The following is a 24,072-nucleotide window of genomic DNA, read 5'->3' as shown; positions in this document are numbered from 1 at the left end:
TGTCTTAAGAAATGACCAACGCATATTTCCATGTGACAACCAAAAACACTAAGGAAGAACTGAAAGACAGCTGATTCTGCTCTACGTTATACTCTCAATATATTCACTAATGTTCTTGATACAATGCTGAGCAACAGATATTATAAGGAAACCCTATTCTGCGTGGAGGATAACCACTCGAGTCATCTGCAGAATCTCTGTAGAAAGTTACATGTGTCATATGTGATGGTTACCATCACGTAAGTCTGAAACTTCAATCTACTCATTTTTTCAGGCTCTAGACATAAATTTGTGTATCTTCAGTATCAGCACTCAAAGTCTGAGGTCTAGCACTTTTGTGCCCGTGCCATCTGAGAACGGAATGAGGCTTAGGCATTTAACTTGCCACTTTCAAGCAGCCATAACTACAAGGTAAACCGATGCACCTAGAATTCAAGGCTACCAAGCCTAATCGACGTATTTATGAGGAGAAAGTGAGAACAACCTAGTTAAACAGAGAAAACTATTGCTTCAGTTTTAATACATCACTAAAAATCCACTTGGAACTGATACTTGCTCTAAGAGGATATTTCATTTGCCTTTGGCACCTTATACTGACATGCATTGTCCAAAGAGAAGGGGTGTTTTCAGCAGCTTACTGCCACCTGTTGATGAATATCAGAAGGGTGATAATTGCTTTGGATTTTCTGCCAAAGTTTTACATTTGCTGTATGATGCTACAGTGCATTTAAACTAACACTTAAAGAAAAATCCGCACAGTCCCACTATTGTATATTCTATCTTAAGTTTAACACATGATTTTTCTTTTTTTCTAAACCAACAGTAAGCGCACAGTGACAGGCATTTTAAACAAGTACTTCTTATTTATTCACAATTTAGATAAGTTTAAAGAAAGACAAAAGAAATACAAAGGACAACATCAAAATGAAAAGAAATTTTAGTGACCAAAAGTGAGTTTCTACAGCCAGTGCTCTCTCCATACATTTCAAAATGTTATCCAAACACTGCAGGCACAGAATTCAAATAAATCCTGTAATAAACTGCTACGACTATTCCCTTTGAAATTAAACTGGGAATGGAAGTTAGCCACCTTTTATCTATGATTACATGAACCACCTAATTCTTTCAGTTTCTGCTTAAAGCAACATTTATCTTTTACAAGATGGATTCTGCAATACATTTTCAAGTAGCATTTTTCACTTTGTCTGAGCTCTGCTATAAAAAAAGTCAGTGTCAACCTTCTGTATAGCAAAACAGCTTTTGATCTTGCTCGTAAAATAAATGTAATTCATAGCAGTGTCACACTTGCAGCTTGGAGGTATCCTTGAAGATACTGCAACGCTTCTGCATTCAGACTAGTACTCAGCATTGATGGAACCTTAAAATACACGAGAGCAGAAGTGTCAATGTGTGTATACATTAAACTACCACTATAGACTGTTAATCACTGTGTCAACATAAGGTACAAAGTCAAATTACATCCTGACAGCAGCAGTTTTTCACTGTGAAAGCAGCTGCTGGAATTACAGTTCCTGATGCTGACACCACCATGCCTTATCCCATGCTGTATCTTGCAAATGAAATACTCATAGCAGCTTTACTTACTTCTTACCTGAATCAAATATGAAGGAATATAGCAAGCCTTCAGTTATTAAAGCAGATGTTGGGATGCAGCAAGCATCGGATCCTTCAAGCAATCTTTACTTACCAATAACTTGAAAACAAATATGGTACGGGTTAAAATAACTAACTGTAAATTTAATTTGTTTCACGTAACATGAATTACCAGAAGTTACCTGAAAAATAAAATTGAACTGGAGAAAAATCAAAACTATGTATCTCCTGAATGGGTAAGTTTTAGTTTAAGAAATGGTATGTTTAAGATTATCACTATGTGAAATAATGCGAAAATAACGGGCCTTAGATTAGCAGGAAAAAAAAAATTACAAAAGCTATATTCAATTATAGAATAAAAGAGAGCAATTCCTAGCATTCCGATTATGACGTACTCTATTTTTGCTGATTATCAAACTTTAGCAAAAGAGGTCCATTGTCAAATGAGAATTTCTTCTCTGTAGAATTTGAGATGAGCATACCTTATCTGAAAGTCACTTACTCTGCCTGGGCACGCAGTAGACAGTTTGTGAAGAGACTGTGCCAGATGGATTCTAGGATTGTTCACCATTTGACCTACAGGATCATGTTCTTTTTTCCCAGCAAAGGCTAGCTGAGAGAATGCAGTCTGATATCCTGCAGTATCTTCTATATCAATAAAGTGTTCTTCATCAGGGATAGTGTCATCCTCAGGCAGTTCAAAAAGGCCAATTAGGGCCTGCAGCAAAGGAGTCCTACAGGTGAAACAGGGAGGATAAAGAATGCTTAATGTGTTAGAACAGAGCATTTTATAAGAATGTCCAAATTATCCAGAACCCTTTATAATTTAGCTCTTGCATGTGTTAGCTCAGCTGCTGAAAGCTTATAGCACCCTATCTGTGTTAGGCTTAAGGAGTTGTGGGATTTGTATACGTATTACGGATATGGTTATTTTACAGGCATAAGGGAGATGCTCTTATTAAATGCATTACAAAAACCTATTTTTGATCAGGCTGAATTCTCTTAACATGCCTAAAAAAAAAGCATTTTCTTCTAGATTATTCCTTTGCTCTAACTCCATCTTTTTTATTTTTATTTTTTTAATCCTAGTTAATATTTTTTCTTAAATGCAGGGCCACCTATGCTAGGTCAGTGCATCATAGAATTCTCAAACCAGTTTGGCATCTGCTTTGAAAGTAAGCTTTATTTGCTCTAAGAAAAAGTGGTATGAGAAGCCTGAAATTCAACTTCCTAACAAACAGCAGGTCTGAAGAAATCAAAACAGTGATTTCTGGAGAATATATTTTGATAAGTAGTCCACATTTTTATAAATCAAATGGTTTCACTTAAAAACTTTCAACAAAGTGTTCTACATACCACAGCTTTGTATATTCTGTGTCCATCATAGGAGGACATTCCGTCAATATTTTTGTAATACCAACAGCACAGATTTTCTTTTCAACTTGTCCAGATACTTTCTGTATTTCAGGAATTATTATTTTCTCCAAAACCATTCCAAACATCCTATTATCATGGTAAAACAAAAAGTATTAGACAGTGAGTTTATCAGCCTTCCAGTGACAAAAATAACAGCAATGTGAGTTACTAGGGAAAAACAAACAAATAAAAACCTTCAAAAAATCTATTAACTGGTAACTAATGATGCTGCCCTGTTACAACACACTCCTGCTAGAAATTTGACAGCACAAACTTTTTACAAAGGGAGAAGACAAAAACACCACTTGTAGCTTTTTATAATCTGCTCAGGTGATTAATGTCTTGAATTATCACAAAAGAACTGTGGGCATCAAGTCAGAAAAAAGAAAAATTGCTACACAGAAATTAACCTGTCTCTACAGTAGAATGAAACCAGTTTGGCAAGTCAAATTGGGTTTGTCTTATCAAATTACAACAAATACACTTTTCCATTGTAGTTAAAAAAAAGAGCCAACAATTTCCAACTTTAAAAGACAAAGATTACATGGTAGTCTTGAATAAAAAAATCATACTAACTTTGGTTGTATGCTGTCAAATATTTCTTGAAGAGCTAATGCCCCATATTTTATGCAGTATAAGTTAATGAAGACTAGGAAACCTGTAACAAAAAGAAGGTCAAATTAAAATCAACAGGCAAACAGAAGACTAAATCTAGAGTCAGCAGCAGAATACATTATTATAGAGTTATTGACTGGGTTAGCAATGGCATTCCAAGTAAGTGTCAAGTATTAATGAAGCGTATTGACTACATTAACTTGTTGCCTGGACTTTCTGAAGTTTGTCTAAAAAAATTACTGATCTTTTCATGTCCTACAATTACTAGAAATATTTAAACACAGCCATAGAACCACTAAAACAAGACTCAATCCATTTTCCATCATAGCAATCATAAAGCGTTAGGAAAACTCTCACCAAACTTCTTGGATCATGAGCTATGAGTTTTCTTGAATGGTTTTAATTGGAAACTCTTTAATACAATGCAGCTTTTCAGATTAGTTGTAAACTGCTTTAAGTGGCCTTTGTAATACAGAATGGGTCTGATGCATTAAGAGTGCCACTTAATTTTAGTTTGAAGATGAGCATTAAAAGCAATCATATCGTTCTTGCCATCGGTAGAAGGCTTTAACCAGGTTTTACAGGATTAAAAAGGATGTTGTATAATTTGTGTGGCAGTAAAATTAAGAAAATTTAATCAGTGTGATGATATTCTCCAAATTACAGGAGGAATAACTAGAAAACATATTTCAGTAATTTGTCACATATTTTTACTTGTTTAATGCAAAATCTTTTCAATAACTTCAGCTATATTAGGAAGAATGATATGCAAATCATGGAAAATTGAACACCACAACAATTTTATATAAAAAAGGCAAGTGAGGTCAATATTATTTCGTCTGAGAATGGAAGTTTGCTGGTATTAGAGATGAAAAGGAGACTTCTAGATAATTAGTGATGCCTTTTCTAGAGTATGAAAATGGAGAGGAATACAGAATTTTTTTCCCTCATATTAGTTCCACTCTAAGTTCTGCTGAATTAACTATGAACTGCTGTGACAAATCCCCTGTATGCAACATTATTATACAAATAATCCGAAGCAAGTCACTAATGTGACTATTCTGTGTTTATTTGCATAGTCACAGGACACGACATAATACTTATTCAGTACTGTTGCACATTCTAAGCAGTTAGCATTAGCAGCACATGACATTTTTCATATAGCAAGGAACTTACTTTTAATAAATTTTGTTGTTTTGGAATTTTGAAGTCTTTGGAATAGTAGAATGAAGATCTGTTTCCTGTATTGGTCAACTGATTCACTAGAAATTTAAAACAATAATCAAGTCATAATAGCATTTCGTTATGCTGTTTTACAGAAAACACGTATAGAATAGTTCATATATTTTACTGACAAATGTGAATTTTTAAATTGTTAAACACTAAATATGGAGTGTACAAACACACCAGCTATTGACAACTACAGAAATTAGTTTTGAACATAGTTTCAACTCATACTCACGGAGGCATATGCTCTATAATGCTGTTTAGAAGATAGAATCCTTGATGGTCATTAGCTTTAGAGGCAATCAGCTTCTGGAACACACCTAATAATCCAGGCTGTAAGAAAGCAAATATAAAAATATATACTACAGTTCTTTTTATGTGATCTACCAGAAACTTGCCCCTGTGATCTAAAACACATACCAAAGCAAAAGCTTTCATAATCCTACACAGGTTTAATTTCTGCAGTTAAGGACAATGAGATAGATTTCTAATGAGACCAAGTGATATTCCCTTTAAGCATTAAGACTAACCTTGACTACATGAACACATGCACATCTGATCACCTCTGACTAGAGCAGATCATGCAGCAGAAATGACAGAAGGTAAGTACACAGAACAATTCTCTCACTGAATTTACTAACTCTCAAATCTCCCAACATCTTTGCTCCTTCTCCTTCATTGTTCTGAAAGCAACCTCTGAGTTTTCCTGATGCCTCATGTTCCAGGTGAGGCAAATAAAGCAGGAAAACTGCCTTAAAAATAAAAAGTCAGGATGTCATAATGGAAAATCATTCAAAAAGCCTGAATTCAGGCTATTCTTTGTCCTTCTATGTAAGGATCCATTAATATAAAAACACATGCACAATCTCTGCACAAATTCAGCTATCCACTAAAAGAAAAAGTGCCCCCCGCATTTAATCTTAAATCAACATGTCTAGAGACATACATTCCTACTAAATCAATCCAGCTTACAATTTTATCAGCAGCAGCACTTGCTATTGTATTGGCACCTCGCTCTAAGTAAGCCTGCAGGAGTCGGACCAAGGGAGGAATGTTTCCTGTCCTTTCCCATAATACTGGCTGAAGTAGATGAGGAAACAACGCCATATAGGATGATGGAATTTCGTTTTTATGCATTTCCAGAAGTAGAGACATCACTTGAAACACATATGGAATGAACTCTAGAAAAGATACAGTGACAGAATACAGTGGAAAAAATTCAGCAAGAATGGTCACTGTGAATTTGTAACAGCCACATATCTTTGGACTGAACCCCCAAATCCAATATATTAACAGAAAGATTCCAACAAATAAAACCTTGGGAAAAGTACACTGCATCTCAAATTTAATTATCCTAAACATATGAAAGCACGCCATATAATCAGTTTCTACTACTATTTGTGAACGTTTCAGAATATAACATGGACAGTAAAGCATTACAAACAAGGCAATACAAATAAGAAAATCATATGAAGATTGAGTAGTGACCGTTAAATACTTTTAAAATAGAGTTTATTTTGAAAATAAATTCATCAAGTGAGTGTGCCCTATGGCACACAAACCAAACTCAATTGTTTCCTAAAAAAGTTTATCTGGACTTTGAACACACTGCACTTTCACTTGGGTTTTTCCTGTGTTACTGAAAAAAATGCCATGAGGTTAACCAAGGCAAGCCGTTATAGCAGGGATAGAACACAAGAACGTACTACTTTTATTTTACCTTGTACATCATTTTGTAGTATCTCAGTGAACACCAAAAACAAAGCCTCTTCAAAGCTTCCGACTGCATCAGGGTTTGCTTTGCACGTTATCCTTATCGACAAGCATATTGATTCAAACATGTAATGGTTAAAGTGAGGCTTGCTTGGATTCTACAAACAAGTTATGAACAAATAAATCAACCCAAGCTTGTAGCTATATCATTTATTTAGCATGATATAATTTTTTATTTCAACTGAAGTCTAAAGGAGAGACGAGGAATAAGGACACTTTGCTATATTAATATGCTACTGAAATGAATTCCATAGATACAAAAAATAAATGAAAATCTGTTAAATATAAAAAAGATGTTTTTAAATATGTATTTCTAAAAAAAACAAAAAGATTTTCAGAATCAAATACACTAAACAAGTAGTTACACTATCAGAAAACAAAACCAAGAAAACATTTTTCAGCCATGTAAAATGTCTATTCAGTTGTTTATTATGTAATTTTTATACTTTGCAGGTAAGTTTAAACTATATGCAAAAAAGGTTTTCTGGATAGTTGATGAAGATATCCTGAAGCATCCTCTGAAGTCAGTGTTCAAGAACATTAGCTCAGCTTGAACAAATTAAGATTGAGAGAATTTTGCCCACCAAAAGTAGAAGGGTAATTTTGTCAATCTAAGCCTACACTTCAGAGTTTAAGTTTGCCATTAGCCTGAGAAGTTTCTTGGTCAAAGAATAAAGTAGCTTTGAGAAATTTAAATTATTGTAATGCTACCCTCTGCATAGAGCAAGATTTATACCTGTAAAAACTATTATTATAAAAAGACTTCACACATAGTTTTGAAATTTCAGAGGAAAGCAGAAAAGAATGATTTGAAAGTGCATCTTGAAAGCAAGACAGAAAGGATGCTTCTGCTTATTTTAAGTGAGAAGTACTGAACAACTAGTAATATTTCAACAAAATATAAATGTAGCATGTTTAAATTTTTAAAAAGATTGCTCAGATAAGAAATGGAACTCTTCTGCTCGGATAACCTTTTCTTTACCTTACTGACAGCCAGCAGTTTCTGTGTAAGTTGCGTGATGACAGAAGGGATATAAGGAATTATGGATTCCTGTAGCAGAGAAAAACTTCTCATGATAGCTGCAAAAAAAGTGAAAGTATTATCTTTTTGAGATGAACATGCGCTTCTGTTTTATGCCTAAATCCTTACTCTTTTACTATTAAATCAGATCAAGGAACTACGTAAGAAAGAGCACCTGCTGCAAGGTGCAGATCTACAACTACAAAGGATGAAGCAAAGCTTTGCTATCCTCGTTCTATAGATGAAGCATAGAAAAATTAAGCAACTTGCCCAAAGTAAAAGAGGGTTTTGGCAAAGTCTCAAATCTTGGCACACTATTAGCAATATGTCATTCAGATCTGCTACTGATACTGCTTAGGTAGCTACCCTGATTACAAAGACTACCATCTGAGAACTAATTTGTCACACACAATTATATGTTCAGTGTTTTTCTTAGGTTCCACAGATTTTGTCAAAGATGACTTAACACAGCCTAGTAAAAAACTGCAGACTGTGCATACCATTTTAACAGGTCAGCATAAATCAGGTTTTTCAAATTAAAATTTTGGTAGCCTATCATTATAAATAAGCTAACATATATAACCTACGTAAGCTACTAAATAAGAAGCTGAGCCTTTATCTAAAGTTAACCAAGTTACACTTATAGGTAAGGACTCAAAGCATTCACCTTTCATAATGTATTCATTTTCAGACGAGCCAGGAAGTGTCAGTGCTTTAAAAAGGTTTGTTAACAGCACTTCTACAAAAGGTATCATTTCTGCAGCTGTAATGCTGTAAGTAAAACACAACTCCTTAATGATGAAACATATTCACAAGTTTCAAGCATTTTACAATACTGTAATACAGAGAAATAAAAGATCTCTATAGATATTTCATCTTTAATGGACAAAAGCTATTTAGCAATGAATTTATTTTTGTGTGAAAACTTACAGGGTAGTATTACTAGTCCCCCTCATGGTAAATAGCCTTTCAAGAGCATGGGCTGCATAAGTATGGACCACAATACTTTCTGCTTGAAGATGATTGATTAAAAGAGGAATAGATACCAACAGTTGTTCTTTAGGTACCTACAAAAATATAGCAACAGATTATATAAATGTTACATAAAAATACAGATGGTTCAACACCTATCAGCTCCAAGCTCAGCTATAAATTGAAAGCTTGGTAAAGGAAGAAACCCTGGAAGTCTTCTCCAATTGGTAAATCACACATTGTAAACCAAGAGGTACAGACTTCTGTCATTTCCTATACATTTACCCTCGACTGTTACATCTGACAGTAGCTGCATATATTCCTGAAGAAGATTTATTTTTCCACTCTGTCTTAAGTGGCAATTAAAAATTATCTCTTTTTTTTTTTTTTAATAAACACACAAATATTTTGAAGAGGCGAATAAAAGTAATAAAGTTTAATAATAATAATTTAAAAAAAATACTCTGGCTGCATCTCACAAATCAGAAAAGGTAACAGAGAACAAATTTGCTGTACTAGCCCTAACAACTGCTATCATGATACAAGCAATTAGCTGAATTTAGACTGAACTCACTTGGAAAAACCTGTATTCCACTAGAGTAAATATGCTAAGTTCAGTGTTCCAACAGGATATGGACAGCACATACTGTTTATTAATTAGCTACTTACACCAGTATCACTTACTTTCAAAACTAAAAATTCAGCATAGAATGTTATATAAAGCTGTTGAGTATCATCAAGTATCTTAAATTAGTTAAGCAGGCTTAGCAAGTATGAAGTGATAAACTACAAATATTTTTCCACATGAATGAAGGAAAAACTTACTTGGTTTCTAAAAATCATGATATATTTGATACCATCAGCTTTTAGAACAGGGAATTCATTCACTGCAAAAGAAAAATATTTAAGTCCCGGTATTTTTGATTACTGACGTAATACTGCGCACAGACATGACAAACTTTTTTTTTTAAATGGAAGACAACAAACACGCAATGTATTTCCATACTGCTTAGTTTCTGCATTATCATATATACACTTTTAGATACAATATCAGTTTTACATGGAAATCAAACCGCGACATCATTAAATGAACAGTCCAACTCTTTCATGTAAAGCTTCCTCTTTTAGCTTTAACAGCCTCCAATTACTATTCCCAGACCACCCATTGCCCTCCAGATTTTGCTACATAATTGCTGAAGTATAAAATAATCACTCAGTCTGTGGCTTAAATCTATAAATCTGTAATCTCATCATCAAGGGCTGATACAGACTACAGCCTAGCTTTCAGTGTTTTAACTTCTGAGTTTTGTTTAGCATAGAAGTTTGCTGTATACAAATACAGAAATCAAATTACTTTGATTCAACAAGTTTAAGCATGTCAGCTGATAGCAACCATGTGAGCTGTCTTGAGCTCTTATCTTGAAGATGGCATGAGGTAATTCACCTTTGTTTAAAAGCTTATTCATTGCAAGCCAAACTAATCTGAATTACTTTTCATGTGACACCTGTTAACAGTCTGTATACCGTCTTCTGCCTCAGATAATGCTGACATGAGGCAATTTCAATTTGTATTTGAGCCTTCAGAGGAACAGCCAGTGTCAAGGTTTTAGCACGTTACAAAATTTTCTGTATGAAAATTAGCATTGAACCTACCATTAGCAGACTTTAAGTCAGGCTGAATGTGATTCACAAAGAATTCTGTCAGATTAACAAGTTCATTGGCTTGTGTTATTCCATGCTAAAAAAAAAGAAAAAGGCTTTATTATAGATGTCATTTAGCTGTTTTTCTCATGTGTTTTTAATAAACGGAATCTATAGCACATTGCAGAGATGCAATTTCAATCAACTCAAGCAGAGAACCCTAATTATTTTTTTTTTGCTGTTTTTAGTGTTACAACTTAAAATTGGGCAGTACTGACATTCAAATTTGTTAGCCTTGAGTTGAGAAACAATAACACAGATCATCAATAATAATGAATCAAAATATTAGAGAGAAAACATTAGACGCTTAATAACTTGATACTTTCATTATGATAGACTTTTTAAAAAGCAAAAGTTTAGGATTATTTGAATTCTAAATTTGAACAGCTAATAATAATCACTGCTTCAATTTTCTAAGATTAAAAATGCAAGTAATACCTACAGAACAACAGATTTGCATGTGTGTATTTGTGTTTTAAGTGTTATTATCCTATATTTGCCACTAAAGAGCATAGAAAGGGTAAGATGCATATCTTCGCAGATTGCTAATTGCTAGAAGATTGTGCCTCATATTATGCATCGAGATTATTATCATCTCCTGTGCAGAAGTTCAGAATTCAAGCATCAAAGCTACAGGAAGAGATTGAGAATTTTTAGCAAAACTGAGTAAAGAAGCTTTTATAATATATTTCACTGTACTTGCCTCAAATCTGCCTTGTAAAGCCACAGACATAAGAACTACAATGTACTTAACATATTAGTATACTAAATTCTGTTCTGTAGGATGATGGGCAACTGGTACAAGGTTACTGCTCCCAAATACAGTCTGGCTCAGGTATGTTTCCAATATATCCACTATTATTTGCTTCCCCCTGAACAAATAAGACTCATTTCAAGCCCAACTGCAGGGTTCACATGTTATTTTCAAGATAATAAGCATTCAGGGAACAGGAAATGCTGGGGAATATAATACGAAGAATTAAGAAGGTCATTTGAATTCCCTCTAGTCTCTCCTTCTCAACACTTCTGATCTCCTCCTGCATAGCTTCATTTGGCCTTCCAGAGCTTACAACTCTGGCTCAGTACAATGTAAGAGCACAGAGGTCCTAGACCCAAGCCAATTCTATTTATGGGGCTGCCACATTCATGCTAACAGACCCTGCTAAATAGCCACACATAGTGGCTGACTTTGGCCAATCCATGTGAATATCAGGTAACTCATAGTTAATGGAGATTTGATGGCATATTAAACCATGTCCACATTATAAAGATAGCTTTTAATCTCATCAGTGTTAAAATACTGCAAATAAAACTCTTCCCATTTTGAAGAAGCATAAAGTGAATTGTATCAATCCTCATACATGCCGTAATATGTGAATGTTATGTGGCTTAAAACAAAGAGAACGTAGAAGTACCTTCTGAGTTTGAGCTTTGGATGCCAAAGATGTGACGAGGTAAATAGCTGCATCTTTGTGCTTCCAGTTAACAGATGGATTCTTTGCATATTCCTGCAGCATAGAATTAACATATCCAGAGAAGATCCCTGTCACAGGCCCTTCAAAAAACTTGCACAAACCTCTGACTAGATCACAAGCTGCTCTGCGCCTGGTGTCAATATCTGCACGAGAACCAAAGATTCTTTAAATATGAAAATACAAACTCCTCTGCGTCACATCCCCATCTTCTGCTAATGACTGCAATTCTCCACACTGATGTGTGAGAACAGCATTTTATTTACTGTCATAATTGAGACTAGAGAAGTGTATTTTATTCACTCTTTTGCACAAGAGGAATGGACATCTCCCAGTACTGCTTGTGTATACACAGGTTTTCCTGTCCTGTAAAGCAAGTTTCGATAAGCATTCAGGGGAATACATTTGACTACCTGTTTCATAAGATCTGAAAAAACATCTTGTTTCAAGAGAAAAAAATAAAGTCTAATTGGGCCTTGAATATGATATGAACAGAAAGGACATAGGAAAGTAAAGCAACTGAATTAAATTGCAATAGAGTTCCTTTCTAGAATAGTCTCAGAAGTACACATAAAGTACTTCTTGCTTAAGTTATCTTAAAAGTAGAAGTAGTTGACAAATGAAAGCTTTACATACACCTAAAATGCAGCCAGTTCTGGATGAATATCATAAAATGTTTGCTTGAAAAACTCAGCAGAAGACAAAACTCTAATTTTGTCTTCTGCTGCAAGCGTACAGTAATTTCTTAAACCTACTACAAAGTGCCAGTAATCCACTCTGGCACAGAATACCACATACAGAACACCACAGAGATTTAGACCTGGTTCATTTATGCTCCAGTCTGACTGAATATTAGACCACTACAATCTGAAAATCAAGTAGCTCTGTGTTCTCAGAAAGGTTACTGTATCAGTTTGAACACTGGGTCAGCACATAAAGGCTGGCTGGTATCCACCCGGCTTGACTACAGATCCGCATGCAAAACTGGGCAAAGTTTTAATTAAAACACCATCGGCTGCTATATTCAAGTATAAAGTTATCTATGTTATTTAAAATTGTACATACTGGAACTAAATACAGAACAGTGGCCAGTATTCAGCAATGACTTACAGGCTACATTTGCTGAAATGACAGTGCAGTACAGAAGACACGACCTGTTAAGAATCTATAGAAACACTGTTCAAAACAAAAAGTCACCAGAAGGGCAGGTCATGACATAAAATGTGATCAAAATTTGGATAAAATTTCTTGCGAGAAAAACATGTTCCCAATTAAAAAAGTTGAGAGCCTCAGAAAATTGCTTCAGTTCTCTAGAGCTATATTTTAAGACCAAGTATTCTTAGTATAAATCTGCAGATTACCAGATCCTTCCAAATCCCTTCTTATATATTCTTCAGAATTATCTTCAAATGCTTCTTCATCAGCCGCTGAAAATATAAAATATGTGGGCGATTAAACACCAAGACCTCTCTTTTTGATGATAAAAAGCAGCATCGTCTTTATCAATTTGGTATTTTTTCCGAATAGCTTTCTGTAACATTAATAGAAATAAATCAGAACTACAGAACTACCCAGAGTAGCATATTTAGCTTGCTGCCTCAAATTACATTTTCTTTTACATTCATGATCTGATGCATTTCTGGAAAGAAAAAGGAAAAGGAAAAAAACCCACCCACAAACAAACACGCATTCAATACTAAATGCTTCCAGAGTCAAACTTAAAAAAGCTTTTTATCGTTGCAATACACCTTCACTGCATTTTAGGCACCAGGATCAAAATGAAGTTTTCAAAACAAGGAGGAGTAAGTATCACAATTGAGCAGGGCTGATATCCATACCTAGATTCCCTGAATTATTCTGGTACTCACATTAAGCATGAAAAGTTACTGGTGGTACTCAGCACATGACCTAGACTTTTCATGCATTTCAATTTGACATCACAGTAAGGCAAAAAAAATGATCAGACATACAGTAATTCTACAAAGTCTGAAGGACAGGAATCTTGTAGAAACTTGGTTATGAATCTAGTACTAAAGTACACAGGACATAATCCTCCATACTTAGACCTGTAACCTGTAATGTATCATTATGATCAGTCATCTTTTACTGCATCTTTGAAAGCTTAATCCAATAAATAAATAAATACCTCTAAATTCCATATTGGGAACAATAACCTTTTCACAGATGCTTGTCAATGTATTCTGGTCTTCAAACAGATGCTTATAATGTGGTCTCTCACAAACGGAGGCCAGAAACTGGATTGCGTTACTAACCAACTAGAACAACACACACAAAATTCACACAATTTTAGCATCTCCGACCAATTTATAATTCACTTTTAAGCTTTACAAAACCAGTTTATAACAACTTACCAAGTCATATTTAACTTCCTGGCCTGTTGTGACTAACAGATTCCAGATTGCTGTTACAAAACGTGGAAGGTAGGGCTGGAATTCTTCATCATATTTTTGAGCATACAAAGCAGCATTATCACAAATTTGGGATTTCAAGAGCTCCAGTAATCCAGCTTCCTCTTCATCCTCACATAAAAAAAAAAAAAAAAAAAAGACCGTAAACATCCGAACTCCAACACTACTTTCAATATTCAGTCACCAACATATCTGAAGATTATATAGTATTATTTCACCATGTTCTAAAAAGCTTTAAGTTCTTACTTTGCTGGAATGATCACATTTTTCTGACTTGTTCTGGAATTCCACTACGAATCTGTGCTATACACCTATTTTTCAAATATAAGAACTACACACACCTAAATGATTTAGAGTTTGGTTTAACATATAATTAATTTACAACTACATCAGGAAAATGTAAGCACTGAAGAATAGGCTTAGAAAGCATTGTATCTTGTTACTTTAAATTGAGATTTTTCCTAAAAATACTCTTCCTCCTCACACCTTCTGTTACTTATTTCCAACCCCTCCCCATACCAGTAGATGTTTGTGAAGCCACAAAGCAAAGTGAACCATTACTGGGAAACGGAGCTGGAAAAAAAAAATAAAATCCCCACCTTTCAGTTCACTTCCATGATAGGGGTTCAGCCCACAGCTTTACAAATGCCCGTGCTGAGCAATGACCCACAGACACAAAAGGGTAAGAGAAAAGAGGAGGAAGGCTTATTTTAACAGCAGCATTAGCCTAATATGACCATGAAATTGTAGCACAAGATACACTTTTTAATACATCTTCCAGAACATTGTGAGGAAACCTATACAATGCTTTGGCTCCATCATGTGGCAAGCTATCATACCATATCTGGAAGACATTAGCATTTAAACTAAAAATAAAAAAAAAATGCACAAAATGAGTTTGTGCTTTGATGACTTGATATCACTTTTCACACAGGAACCTAGTTCTTCTAATTAGACAAACTGAGGCAGCAAATGATAAACAACTACTTGTGAAGGTCATGCTTTATATGTTCAGCTGTGAGATTTATCTTTAAGATATTCTGTATTCTAAAACATAGTACATGAACTACTTGATGGTACAGAAGATCTGAGCCCTGTGACTCTAGTAAGTCAGGTAACTTCAGCAGATGTCATCAAAAGAACCTACTCATTCATGTGTATTTGATTTCACTTTTGCACACAACTGGCTATATCTGTAACTGATACAGAACTTTAAGAACCAGACCCCAGATTTCTTAAACAATGGGCCTATCTACTTCTCTGTAATCCCATTTCCTTACAGTCACCATATCCCTTTGTTTACCCAACAAAGAAAACTTGGGATTATTCAGCGAGTACACAAAGTTAAAATGGGAAGTTTTATGCAGTACTTACATCAGTCTGCAAGAGTTTATTATCTAGAGTTAAAAGGCTATGAAAATTTGTCATCCATGTTTCCATGTTATCTTCAAAAAACTCAGGAAGATCCTATGAAGGAAAAGCATAAATCCACATTTTAATTTCTGACTGCAACACTACGATAATTTCCCTATGCTATAAAGTGCATTCATATTCCAATCTACTACTGCGAGCTGAAGCGTGGACAACAACCTTCAAGACAAAACATTAAAAAACCACACACAGCCCCTCCTCCTCAAAACAGAGACTTCAGAACACAATTTTCCATCCTGTTAGTTGTTATGCCCTATGTAGCCTACAGTTTTCTAAAGAACGAACCTCTTTGAGCAAAAGAAGCACAAGCCCCACTTCTAACTCCAAGTTGCTCTTTCGCCCAATGCTGAAAAAGTAGCCTGAACAATCAAGACAAAATCACCATACTTAACAGGCTTTTGCTTATGCTGATACAACAAATAGATAAGGAAGTCCAGCAAAGTCTGGTCTTACCACTTTTCATATAGTGCATTTAATATTAGAAATCTAGGTCTGGTCTCAAAAAACCATCAGTGTTACCAGAATTACTAGCTATTGTAGTACTATAGAGCTACTAAATTTAAACTAATTGACTTTCATTTACACAACTGAGCTCATGTCAACATAATCTCATTTATAAAGGAGCACAGTGGGTAACAAACTCAGCCATTTAACTTGTGTCTTTTGCAGCTCATGGTCGGAGAACTACCTCTGCAACTCCTCCTTGCTATACTAAGGGTTTAGCCTCTCTTCTCAATTTTCTATACAGATAGGGCCAAGCTAACACATTAAATAATCCCATCCTTACTGTGCCTTTACTCCAGCATTGATGCAGACTGCCAACTTTTATTTTGGCCACAAAGTATGGCCTTAAAGGTTGCCTCAAATGAATCCTATAAATAAGAGCACACTAACTTTGTGAGATCAAAGCAAAATCAACAATTAGAAAAACAAGGAGATTCACCTGGAAATTTAAACTGTAGAACAGTTTTGCAATTAGAATGAGAGAAGAAAACAGAACCTTCAGAGCACTAGCATCACTTGCATGTGTGCTGCAAAGTTCAATTGTGGCCTAGAAAAAGACAAAAGATTCAATCAAGTAACACACACAAACTATATCTACAAGAGGTATTTAAAAATGGTGTGTAATAATGTATTTATTTCTTTTTATAGAAAATACACTTTTCTTTGCCTTCCTGGTTCTGTAATGTCTCATCTCTTGATTCTAGTTTGAACATCATTACTAGTTTTAAAGCAACTGTTCTTAAGTTTTCACTTCATAGGCACTTAAAACAAGCAATTTAGAATGTTAAACTTGCTTTAGGAATGATTCAACAATGAATACCTTAAAGAGATTTGTCAAGGGCAAAGCAAAGGCATCAAGGACAAGTTTGATCTCTGTCCATAACTCATTTGACTTAAATTCATGGCGGTACCTGACAAGTGAAAGAGATAAGCACACAAATAAATGCAGTCTTAAAACTTGCTCCTAAATTAACCTACATACAATTAATTTTCGTGCCGAACTTCAAGGCAAATCTTGTCAAGCAAGCACAAGAACTAAACAACATAGTTCAAGATGATCATGCTAGGTGTAAAATTTGATAACCTCTTAAATAAGATCATATTACAGAGTTAATAAGCATAATCAGAAGCCACAACTTCAGACTCTGTAAATATGCACAACTATTTCTAACGGTCAAAGTTTACAGAGTTAAACAGAAATTTCACAGTTCATATACAGACTCCAACATTCCAGGTACCTTTTAAACAAAGAGTGAGCAGTACGAAGGACCCCATTAATGACATGGAAATCTCCACTTTGAAAGCGGTTCACCATTTCTGTCAGCAAGTCTGGCCATTTCTGAGGAAAGTCTTCTCGGCCAATAATACTAATTGCATCACTCAACTGGAAAGGAAATATTACCATCACATGATATAATAAACACACTATCACGAAAAGAATGCATCAGTCATGCCAAATATTACAAGTACCTTAAGAAAATTCTTATTATTGTCAGACTCAAAATCACCAGGTTAAAGATCTACCAGTTTTCACCTCAAATAAATAAATCTCACTTTAAATCCCATGTGCACATGCAGTCTTACTTCATAGAATTACTGTGTTTAACTGGCTAATGCTGGAACTCAGCTGCAAGGTTATTTATTGATAAAATAATTGCATTAAGTGGGCAGAAGAAGCTATAATGATATACTCCAAGATACTTAGATTGGGACGACACTATTGAAAAGTGATCTGAGCGCTGCTGCACCAATAACCAGAGCTTCCAGACACTTACAGTTTTCTAGAATTCTCATGGACACAACCAGAAACTGTCATATTACCTGCTTCTGAATTTGTTCTGGGCTGCTGAGCATCAAGGGCACTATGTTGGCTTTAATGGCTAATCGGTCTGATTCGCATATTTTGTTTGGTTCATCTTCAATCTAAAATTAAAATAGTAAGTCATGAATGTATCAGTATACTCTAGGCACTGAGAGAACAGCAGTATTTCAAAGTCAATTACAGAAATAATCATAACTATTACATTGTTAAAGAAACTAAAAAGAAAATCTGTCAAAGATAAGCTATGGCCTACTATGGAATTGTAATAGTACACCATCTATAGGGGTGGCTGCAAATGCCAATAATACGCATAAGTTTATCCAACAGTCTCCTTTTTCACAGCACCACATCTGTCCTCACTGCTACCAACTTCAGAAGATTAATTTTATTTCAGCTGCCTCAAGCCTTACATTCTAGAAAGAGTACATTAGGATGAGTGTAGGTGACACAAAAATGTAAAGTTGATTTTAAGAGTTATCCAATCAGCTCTAAATACAGATGTAAATACAGTCAAGTGGTAGTAAACTAGAATGTTTCCATTAAAGAAATTAAATGAAAAAAGCAGCAGACAGCAGTAATAGTCACCACATCCACGATGACAGCAAGGTTCAGAAACCTAAGAGTTGTCCATAGCAATTAGAAGAGCCATGCACCTCCAGAGCATAATTCAGTGATTCTAAGATGCCTTAAATCAGATAACACTACCCTCTTTCTCACTTCCCTTCCACTATTTTCCTATAAATTTAATAATAATAATAAATAGTTTAGCAATTTCAAAAGCTATGCTTAGCTATAAGCAAGCACTTGTAAAAATAAGACACAGAAAACCTTTTTCTACTTCTATCACATTGCACTGAATCAGAGGAACATATGTACATTTAAAAACAACGAAAAGAAAAACATGATCTTTAAAATCTGATCATTAGAAGTTATTCGATGTGAAAGGCAGCAGCAACTGTAGCAGGCAAGCTCCAGGTAGAGAGGTAGGACTCACAGCTCTGCTATGCTCCATTTAGATGGGTGAGGAAGGTAGAAATGGTGGTGAGATTAGCAACAGCAAATCCTACTATAGGTTTATTTATGAAATTTTTAGAGAAATGAGACATTTTTACAAGACATTAAAGGGAGCACAGAGGAGGCTATTTTGGAAATACCTTAGAAAAAACAAACTCTTCCCTGTCTCCAGAAATACCCTGTATGTAGCACTCTCCAGGCCCCATCAATCAAAATGCTTAGGGAGGCAAAATCATTTTCCTTCCTCTGAGCTTTGTATCTGTCAAGTCCAAGGCTGCTAACTTAAACCATGTGATCTAGATAAGTTAGTCTTAGTACTTTACACTCATACAGATGTTCTTGAAATAAAAGCTTAAATTTTGGCAAAGGAATTTGCTTAAAGTTACCATACAACAATCAAGACAGTGCTCTGGCTGCACTTACTACATATCCATCTATTCCAACACAAAATTGATCCTTTATTATACCAGTATCCCATAACAAGGAAGTCACCTACAAATTTTTCCATGACAGTGTTATTTCTCTTTACAACACAACACACCACAGAAAGATGCAATTTGGAAGAAATACTGTATTTTCAGTCATTACAGGCACAAAGGTCTACAAATTTTGTGCCAGACTGAATGCACTGATCCTACCCAACATAGTAAGCTAAGCAGTCTCAAATCTGCTTAATACTAAGAGCAGGAGACAACATCTGCAAATTTTTAAATAGGCACCAGCAAAGAAGTCATGATGAAAAACTTACCAAAAGTTTTCCTGGAATACAAGGTTATATGTGTAATGTTTTTTCAGAGCTAGAAACAATGAAATAGGGTATAAAAGGTAGCAAAGAAAGTCTCTTCCTACGGTATGCATTAAGCTCATATGCAATAATTTGCACCATAAATTAAGTAGCAGGATTGCCAAAAACTCTGAATCAAAAATATTTCATAACTCTTCAAAACAAAGGATAAAATGTGATTAAATGGCAATATTTTTTATTTTACTTCCATAAATACCTTCAAGAGTCATGAACTGGTGTTGCCTGCATCCTTTCAGGCCTTGCAAGCATTTGCATGAAGATGAACTATTATGATCTCTTTCAGCAACAGTGCTAGCACGAAGTGTTTGTAATACTATGACAATAAACACCAGTCAAATTGTTCAACTCCTGAGCATAAATATTTTCAATTGTTTTACCTTAAATAATACTACAATTGGTTAAATGGGCTTCAAATACTGTACTTCTGCAGATGCATACATTCAAGTATTGCAAAAAATTCCTCCTTCAGCATTTTACCATCCATCTTTTTTTCTTTTTCTTTTTTTTTTTAATAAAACAGACTCAAACACTCCAGGTTTTAGCTCCCTGTAAGTTTTCTAGATGATCTCCCTTCTCTCTCGAAGTCCAAACATACATGTACTCCCCAAAGCTAGAGTATCTCATTGTAGCTCAAAAAGATTACAAAATCTAGCACAACTACTCACTAGTATACCTACAATTCTCCAGTTTCTTTTAATATAGTTCTTGAACGTTACAGATGCACAAACTTTGATGACGTTTTCCTGTGATTTCTCCAGCAGTGTTAAGAGTAACAGTGGATAATTCTGGCTTCCTTCAACTGACTCGAGAAACTTTTCCGCTGTAAAAGAACATGCTAAGGTTAGCCAAAACCGAACTGATTTTTCTAGTTGGAGCGCTATCGTTTCTCAAACGTCTATTTAGAACATACAACTGATTAACACTTTGCAAAAGATTTACAGGAACAGAAACACAAACGGAACAACTTGGGCAAAACGCACTGTAGCTTCTTTACTACTAAGCATTTTAATGCTTCTGCTATGAACAAAAGCTCTAAATTCAGAGCAGCCTGTAGAAATTTTGCCTCCTCATCATTTTTAAAAGCCATAACATGACGGCAACAAATCCTAGTTTATTGTTAGCAGCACTCTCTATATTTAGCAACAGCATCACTGTATTAATTAGTAACAGTATGAAAACAGGAAAATAAAATTAGAAAAAGTAAATAGGGGGAAAAAATACATTTGCATGTGTCATTTATAAAATTCTGGGGGAGAACGAAAAGTTCTATAAAGAGGCTACTGCATAAACTTCCACTGAAGTTCCTTCTAGGCAGATAGAAGAGGCAAACAAACATCAAGTTTTTTGGTCACATGTGGCACTTAGTCACTTACCAGGACGCCTTATAGCAGGATCTGGATCTAGCGTTTTCTTTAAATATTCTGTTAAAGTCTGTAAATTGGCATCACTAAGTTCCATTTTGGCAGAACCTGAAACCCACAAATAATCGTTAAAAAACACAGATCAAGAATTCTATCCTATAAGTGACACATGTATAGAAATTGATTACACAGAAGATTTTGCAGTTGTTGTTGTTGAGAACAACTATTAACCCCAGAAACCTGCCCTAGTCAAAAAAGCTGAAATAGCCATGCCCTAGAGAATTGTAAAAGAATAATTCAAAGTATATTAGAGAGACAAGTTCTGTTTAAAAATATATACTTGTTGTGTCTTCTGTAGAAAATACCCAATGTAATATTTTTTTTAAAATATACAGAGACACAAAAAGTGAACAAAGCCAAAGGGTTTGTTCATGCTGTAAAATTAGATGAGGACAGGCATGAAATTAAACTGCAATAGTTATTACAAAATAACTATGTGTAAGTAAGTCTAAATTACTCCTCTCCAGTCATCCTCCTACACGCATTCCCTTACATACTACAGCTATTTATTAGCTTCACAGCTTTTATTAGAACCATTCAGATTACAGTAACACTAAAACGCTATCAGGGCATGCCTTAGTGGACATTTTGTTTAGGATACTATCATCCATACTGCCCATTTTTCAACCAGCAGCACAGCCCATTCACAACAGAAGCAATGTAGAATGAGGGCTTCTATTTTTCCTCTGGATTTTATGATTACCAACATACAGTGCAATTTGTGTGTCCCACTTTGGATTTCATCTATGACCAGCACAATGAATAAAGTTGCTATTTAAGCATATTTATAAAGGCAGCAAGTTTCAATAATTCGATTTTCAACTATGGCATGTATATCTCTAAAAGAGAAAGAAGTTGTATCCTCCTGACTTAAATCAAATTTAACGAGTAACTGAGATCACAATACAATGTGGGGGGGGGGGGCACCCCAAAAGTCCTACCTCTCATATTTTACCTCTCTTTTTTGGGTTCCTCTGCCTACAGCCTCATTCACCAATTTACATTAATCACTAAAATCCTAATAAAGAGCAGGTTTACCAGTCAGCACCAATAAAAGTTGTCTATCTTTTCTACTACAAAGTAGCCCCATACGTCATTATTATGATGCTGAAACTAATATTTATGTCTTCCATCATTAAATACATATACACACACACACCCCTACATCAGGAAAACCTACAAGGCTGACGTGCAAGCCCACGTAGAAATCATTTACAAAGACTAAACTTTACTCAGCTAGGAAACCAAATTGAAGCAGGACCCCCACAATATTGAATGGCCTTTTAAGAATTCCTCACATAGTTATATTATATAAGAGTCCATGTAAAGCAACATACTCATACACCTCAAGTTGACTGTGAGCTTACTTTGTAGGGCAAGCATGAAGATTTGAAGGCATTACTCAATCACTCATACATGGGATATTCATATAAATTATGCGTGATTTCACTTTTTTTCCACCTGCTACCTGTTTATTTTTACATCCTTCTCATCTCTAGCTGTTTTTTTTTTCGTTTTCCCACTATGTTTAGGAAATAAGTAATTTAGCTTAACACACCCACATAAAGACGTAAGTAAATTAGTATTTTATTCCCACAGCATCATCCACTTACTTTTTCATCCTACATTCAACTTCACCAACCACATGCTGCTTCTGTGAGCAGCAGCTTACAGGCCTTGGTATCGGACATTTCCGGCAGGACTACTAGATATTCCACCGTTTTTCACAAGAAGGAAAGAATCAGCTTTCCTTTACAGTAGTGTTATGGAGGATAGAAAATTAAAATATGATGCAAAAGAAAAAAAATACTGCAGTCTCTCTCTCTTTTTTTGCCAGACCCTCATGTTGTCAGTCACATTAAGATCACAGACCCATGCCTGTTCTAAACCCAAGGGCAAGTAGTCTGCTTGCAAGATCACAAGTAGGTGGTTGGGGTAGTTGCCAGTGCAATACTACGGCTTTTAGCTCGGTGCTGAAATACGCCTCCTCAAAAGGTCACAGAAAACTGTAATGTTTTCAAACTCTCTCTTCAGAGGAAAAGCCACAAACGTACTTAACGCATTAACGATTTCAGTCACATTAACGCCAGACGGCCCCAGAAAGGCGGCGAGCCCGCCGCTCCGCCCGCCCGCCGCGCTGTGAGGAAGTCCGGCGCTCGCCGCTCCGGCACCCGCTCACCGCGGCCCGCACCGCGCCAGCCCCAGCGCGTCCCTGAGCGCCGGCCTCGGTCTCTGGCGAACATTACCCGGCTTTACGCCCGGGCACCCCGCCGCGGCGCGAGGCCGCGGCCCGGCGCCACCCTCCCGCCCAAGGCCCAGCTCCCGCGGGCCCCGAGGGCCGCCGCGGCGCGCGGCCGCCCCCGCTCCGGCCCTCGCGCCCCTCACGCGCCGCAGCCCCGGTACCAGCGCCGCCCTCACACTAGCTTGCTCCCCTCCCCCCAGGGCCGCCAGCGGACAGACAGCGGCAGGCGCCAATGAGAGGAGCGCGCTGCTCTGCCCCGGGGCCCCGCGGGCCAATCGCGAGCACGGGGAGGCGGGCCACAGCAGCCCCAGCATGGTGAGCTGCGCCTCTCCGCGGCGCCGCGGGCCCAGCGGCCGAGCCCAGCGCAGGACCGAGCGGCGGCCGGCTGCAGGCAACGCGGAGCGCCGGGCTGCGGCGCCGCCCTGCCGCCCCTCCACCCACAGCGCCGGGCGGCGAGGCCTGGCCTCACCTGGCAAGTTGCCTCGGCGGCGGCGGCTCCGACGGCTCCGGCTGCGCTTCACATTCAAACCGCGGCGAGAGGGCGCGGCGGCGGCAGAGTGACCGCATCACGCAGGGCGGCGCCACCGTCCGGC

General features: G+C 36.5%; 1 protein-coding gene across 3 annotated transcripts; it reads right to left on the bottom strand.

The window, feature by feature from the left end:
- Positions 1–921: 921 nt before the first annotated feature.
- CSE1L (chromosome segregation 1 like) lies at positions 922–24,017 on the bottom strand. 3 transcript variants are annotated; one of them, XM_062589135.1, is made up of 25 exons: positions 23,949–24,017; positions 21,190–21,285; positions 20,494–20,636; positions 17,997–18,098; positions 17,414–17,559; positions 16,996–17,086; positions 16,615–16,722; positions 15,615–15,707; positions 14,184–14,351; positions 13,958–14,087; positions 13,173–13,238; positions 11,755–11,957; positions 10,292–10,376; positions 9,464–9,525; positions 8,597–8,733; positions 8,334–8,437; positions 7,628–7,725; positions 6,593–6,743; positions 5,845–6,053; positions 5,108–5,205; positions 4,822–4,907; positions 3,607–3,688; positions 2,971–3,117; positions 2,097–2,348; positions 922–1,378 (listed from the first exon to the last, which is right to left on the bottom strand). In XM_062589135.1, exons 2-25 carry the CDS (start codon positions 21,272–21,274, stop codon positions 1,363–1,365), a joined length of 2,862 nt encoding a protein of 953 aa, XP_062445119.1. In that variant the 5' UTR covers positions 21,275–21,285; positions 23,949–24,017; the 3' UTR covers positions 922–1,362. The 3 variants fall into 3 exon arrangements, with proteins under 3 accessions (XP_062445119.1, XP_062445117.1, XP_062445118.1); XM_062589133.1 differs by having other exon boundaries at positions 2,117–2,348; XM_062589134.1 differs by lacking the exon at positions 23,949–24,017 and adding an exon at positions 22,851–22,962 and having other exon boundaries at positions 2,117–2,348.
- Between the last annotated feature and the right edge of the window lie 55 nt (positions 24,018–24,072).

Source organism: Rhea pennata, chromosome 16, assembly GCF_028389875.1.
Source record: "Rhea pennata isolate bPtePen1 chromosome 16, bPtePen1.pri, whole genome shotgun sequence".
NCBI lineage: Eukaryota > Metazoa > Chordata > Aves > Rheiformes > Rheidae > Rhea > Rhea pennata.
Note: the sequence above shows the minus strand (reverse complement) of the source record. Positions and strands in the feature narration are given on the sequence as shown.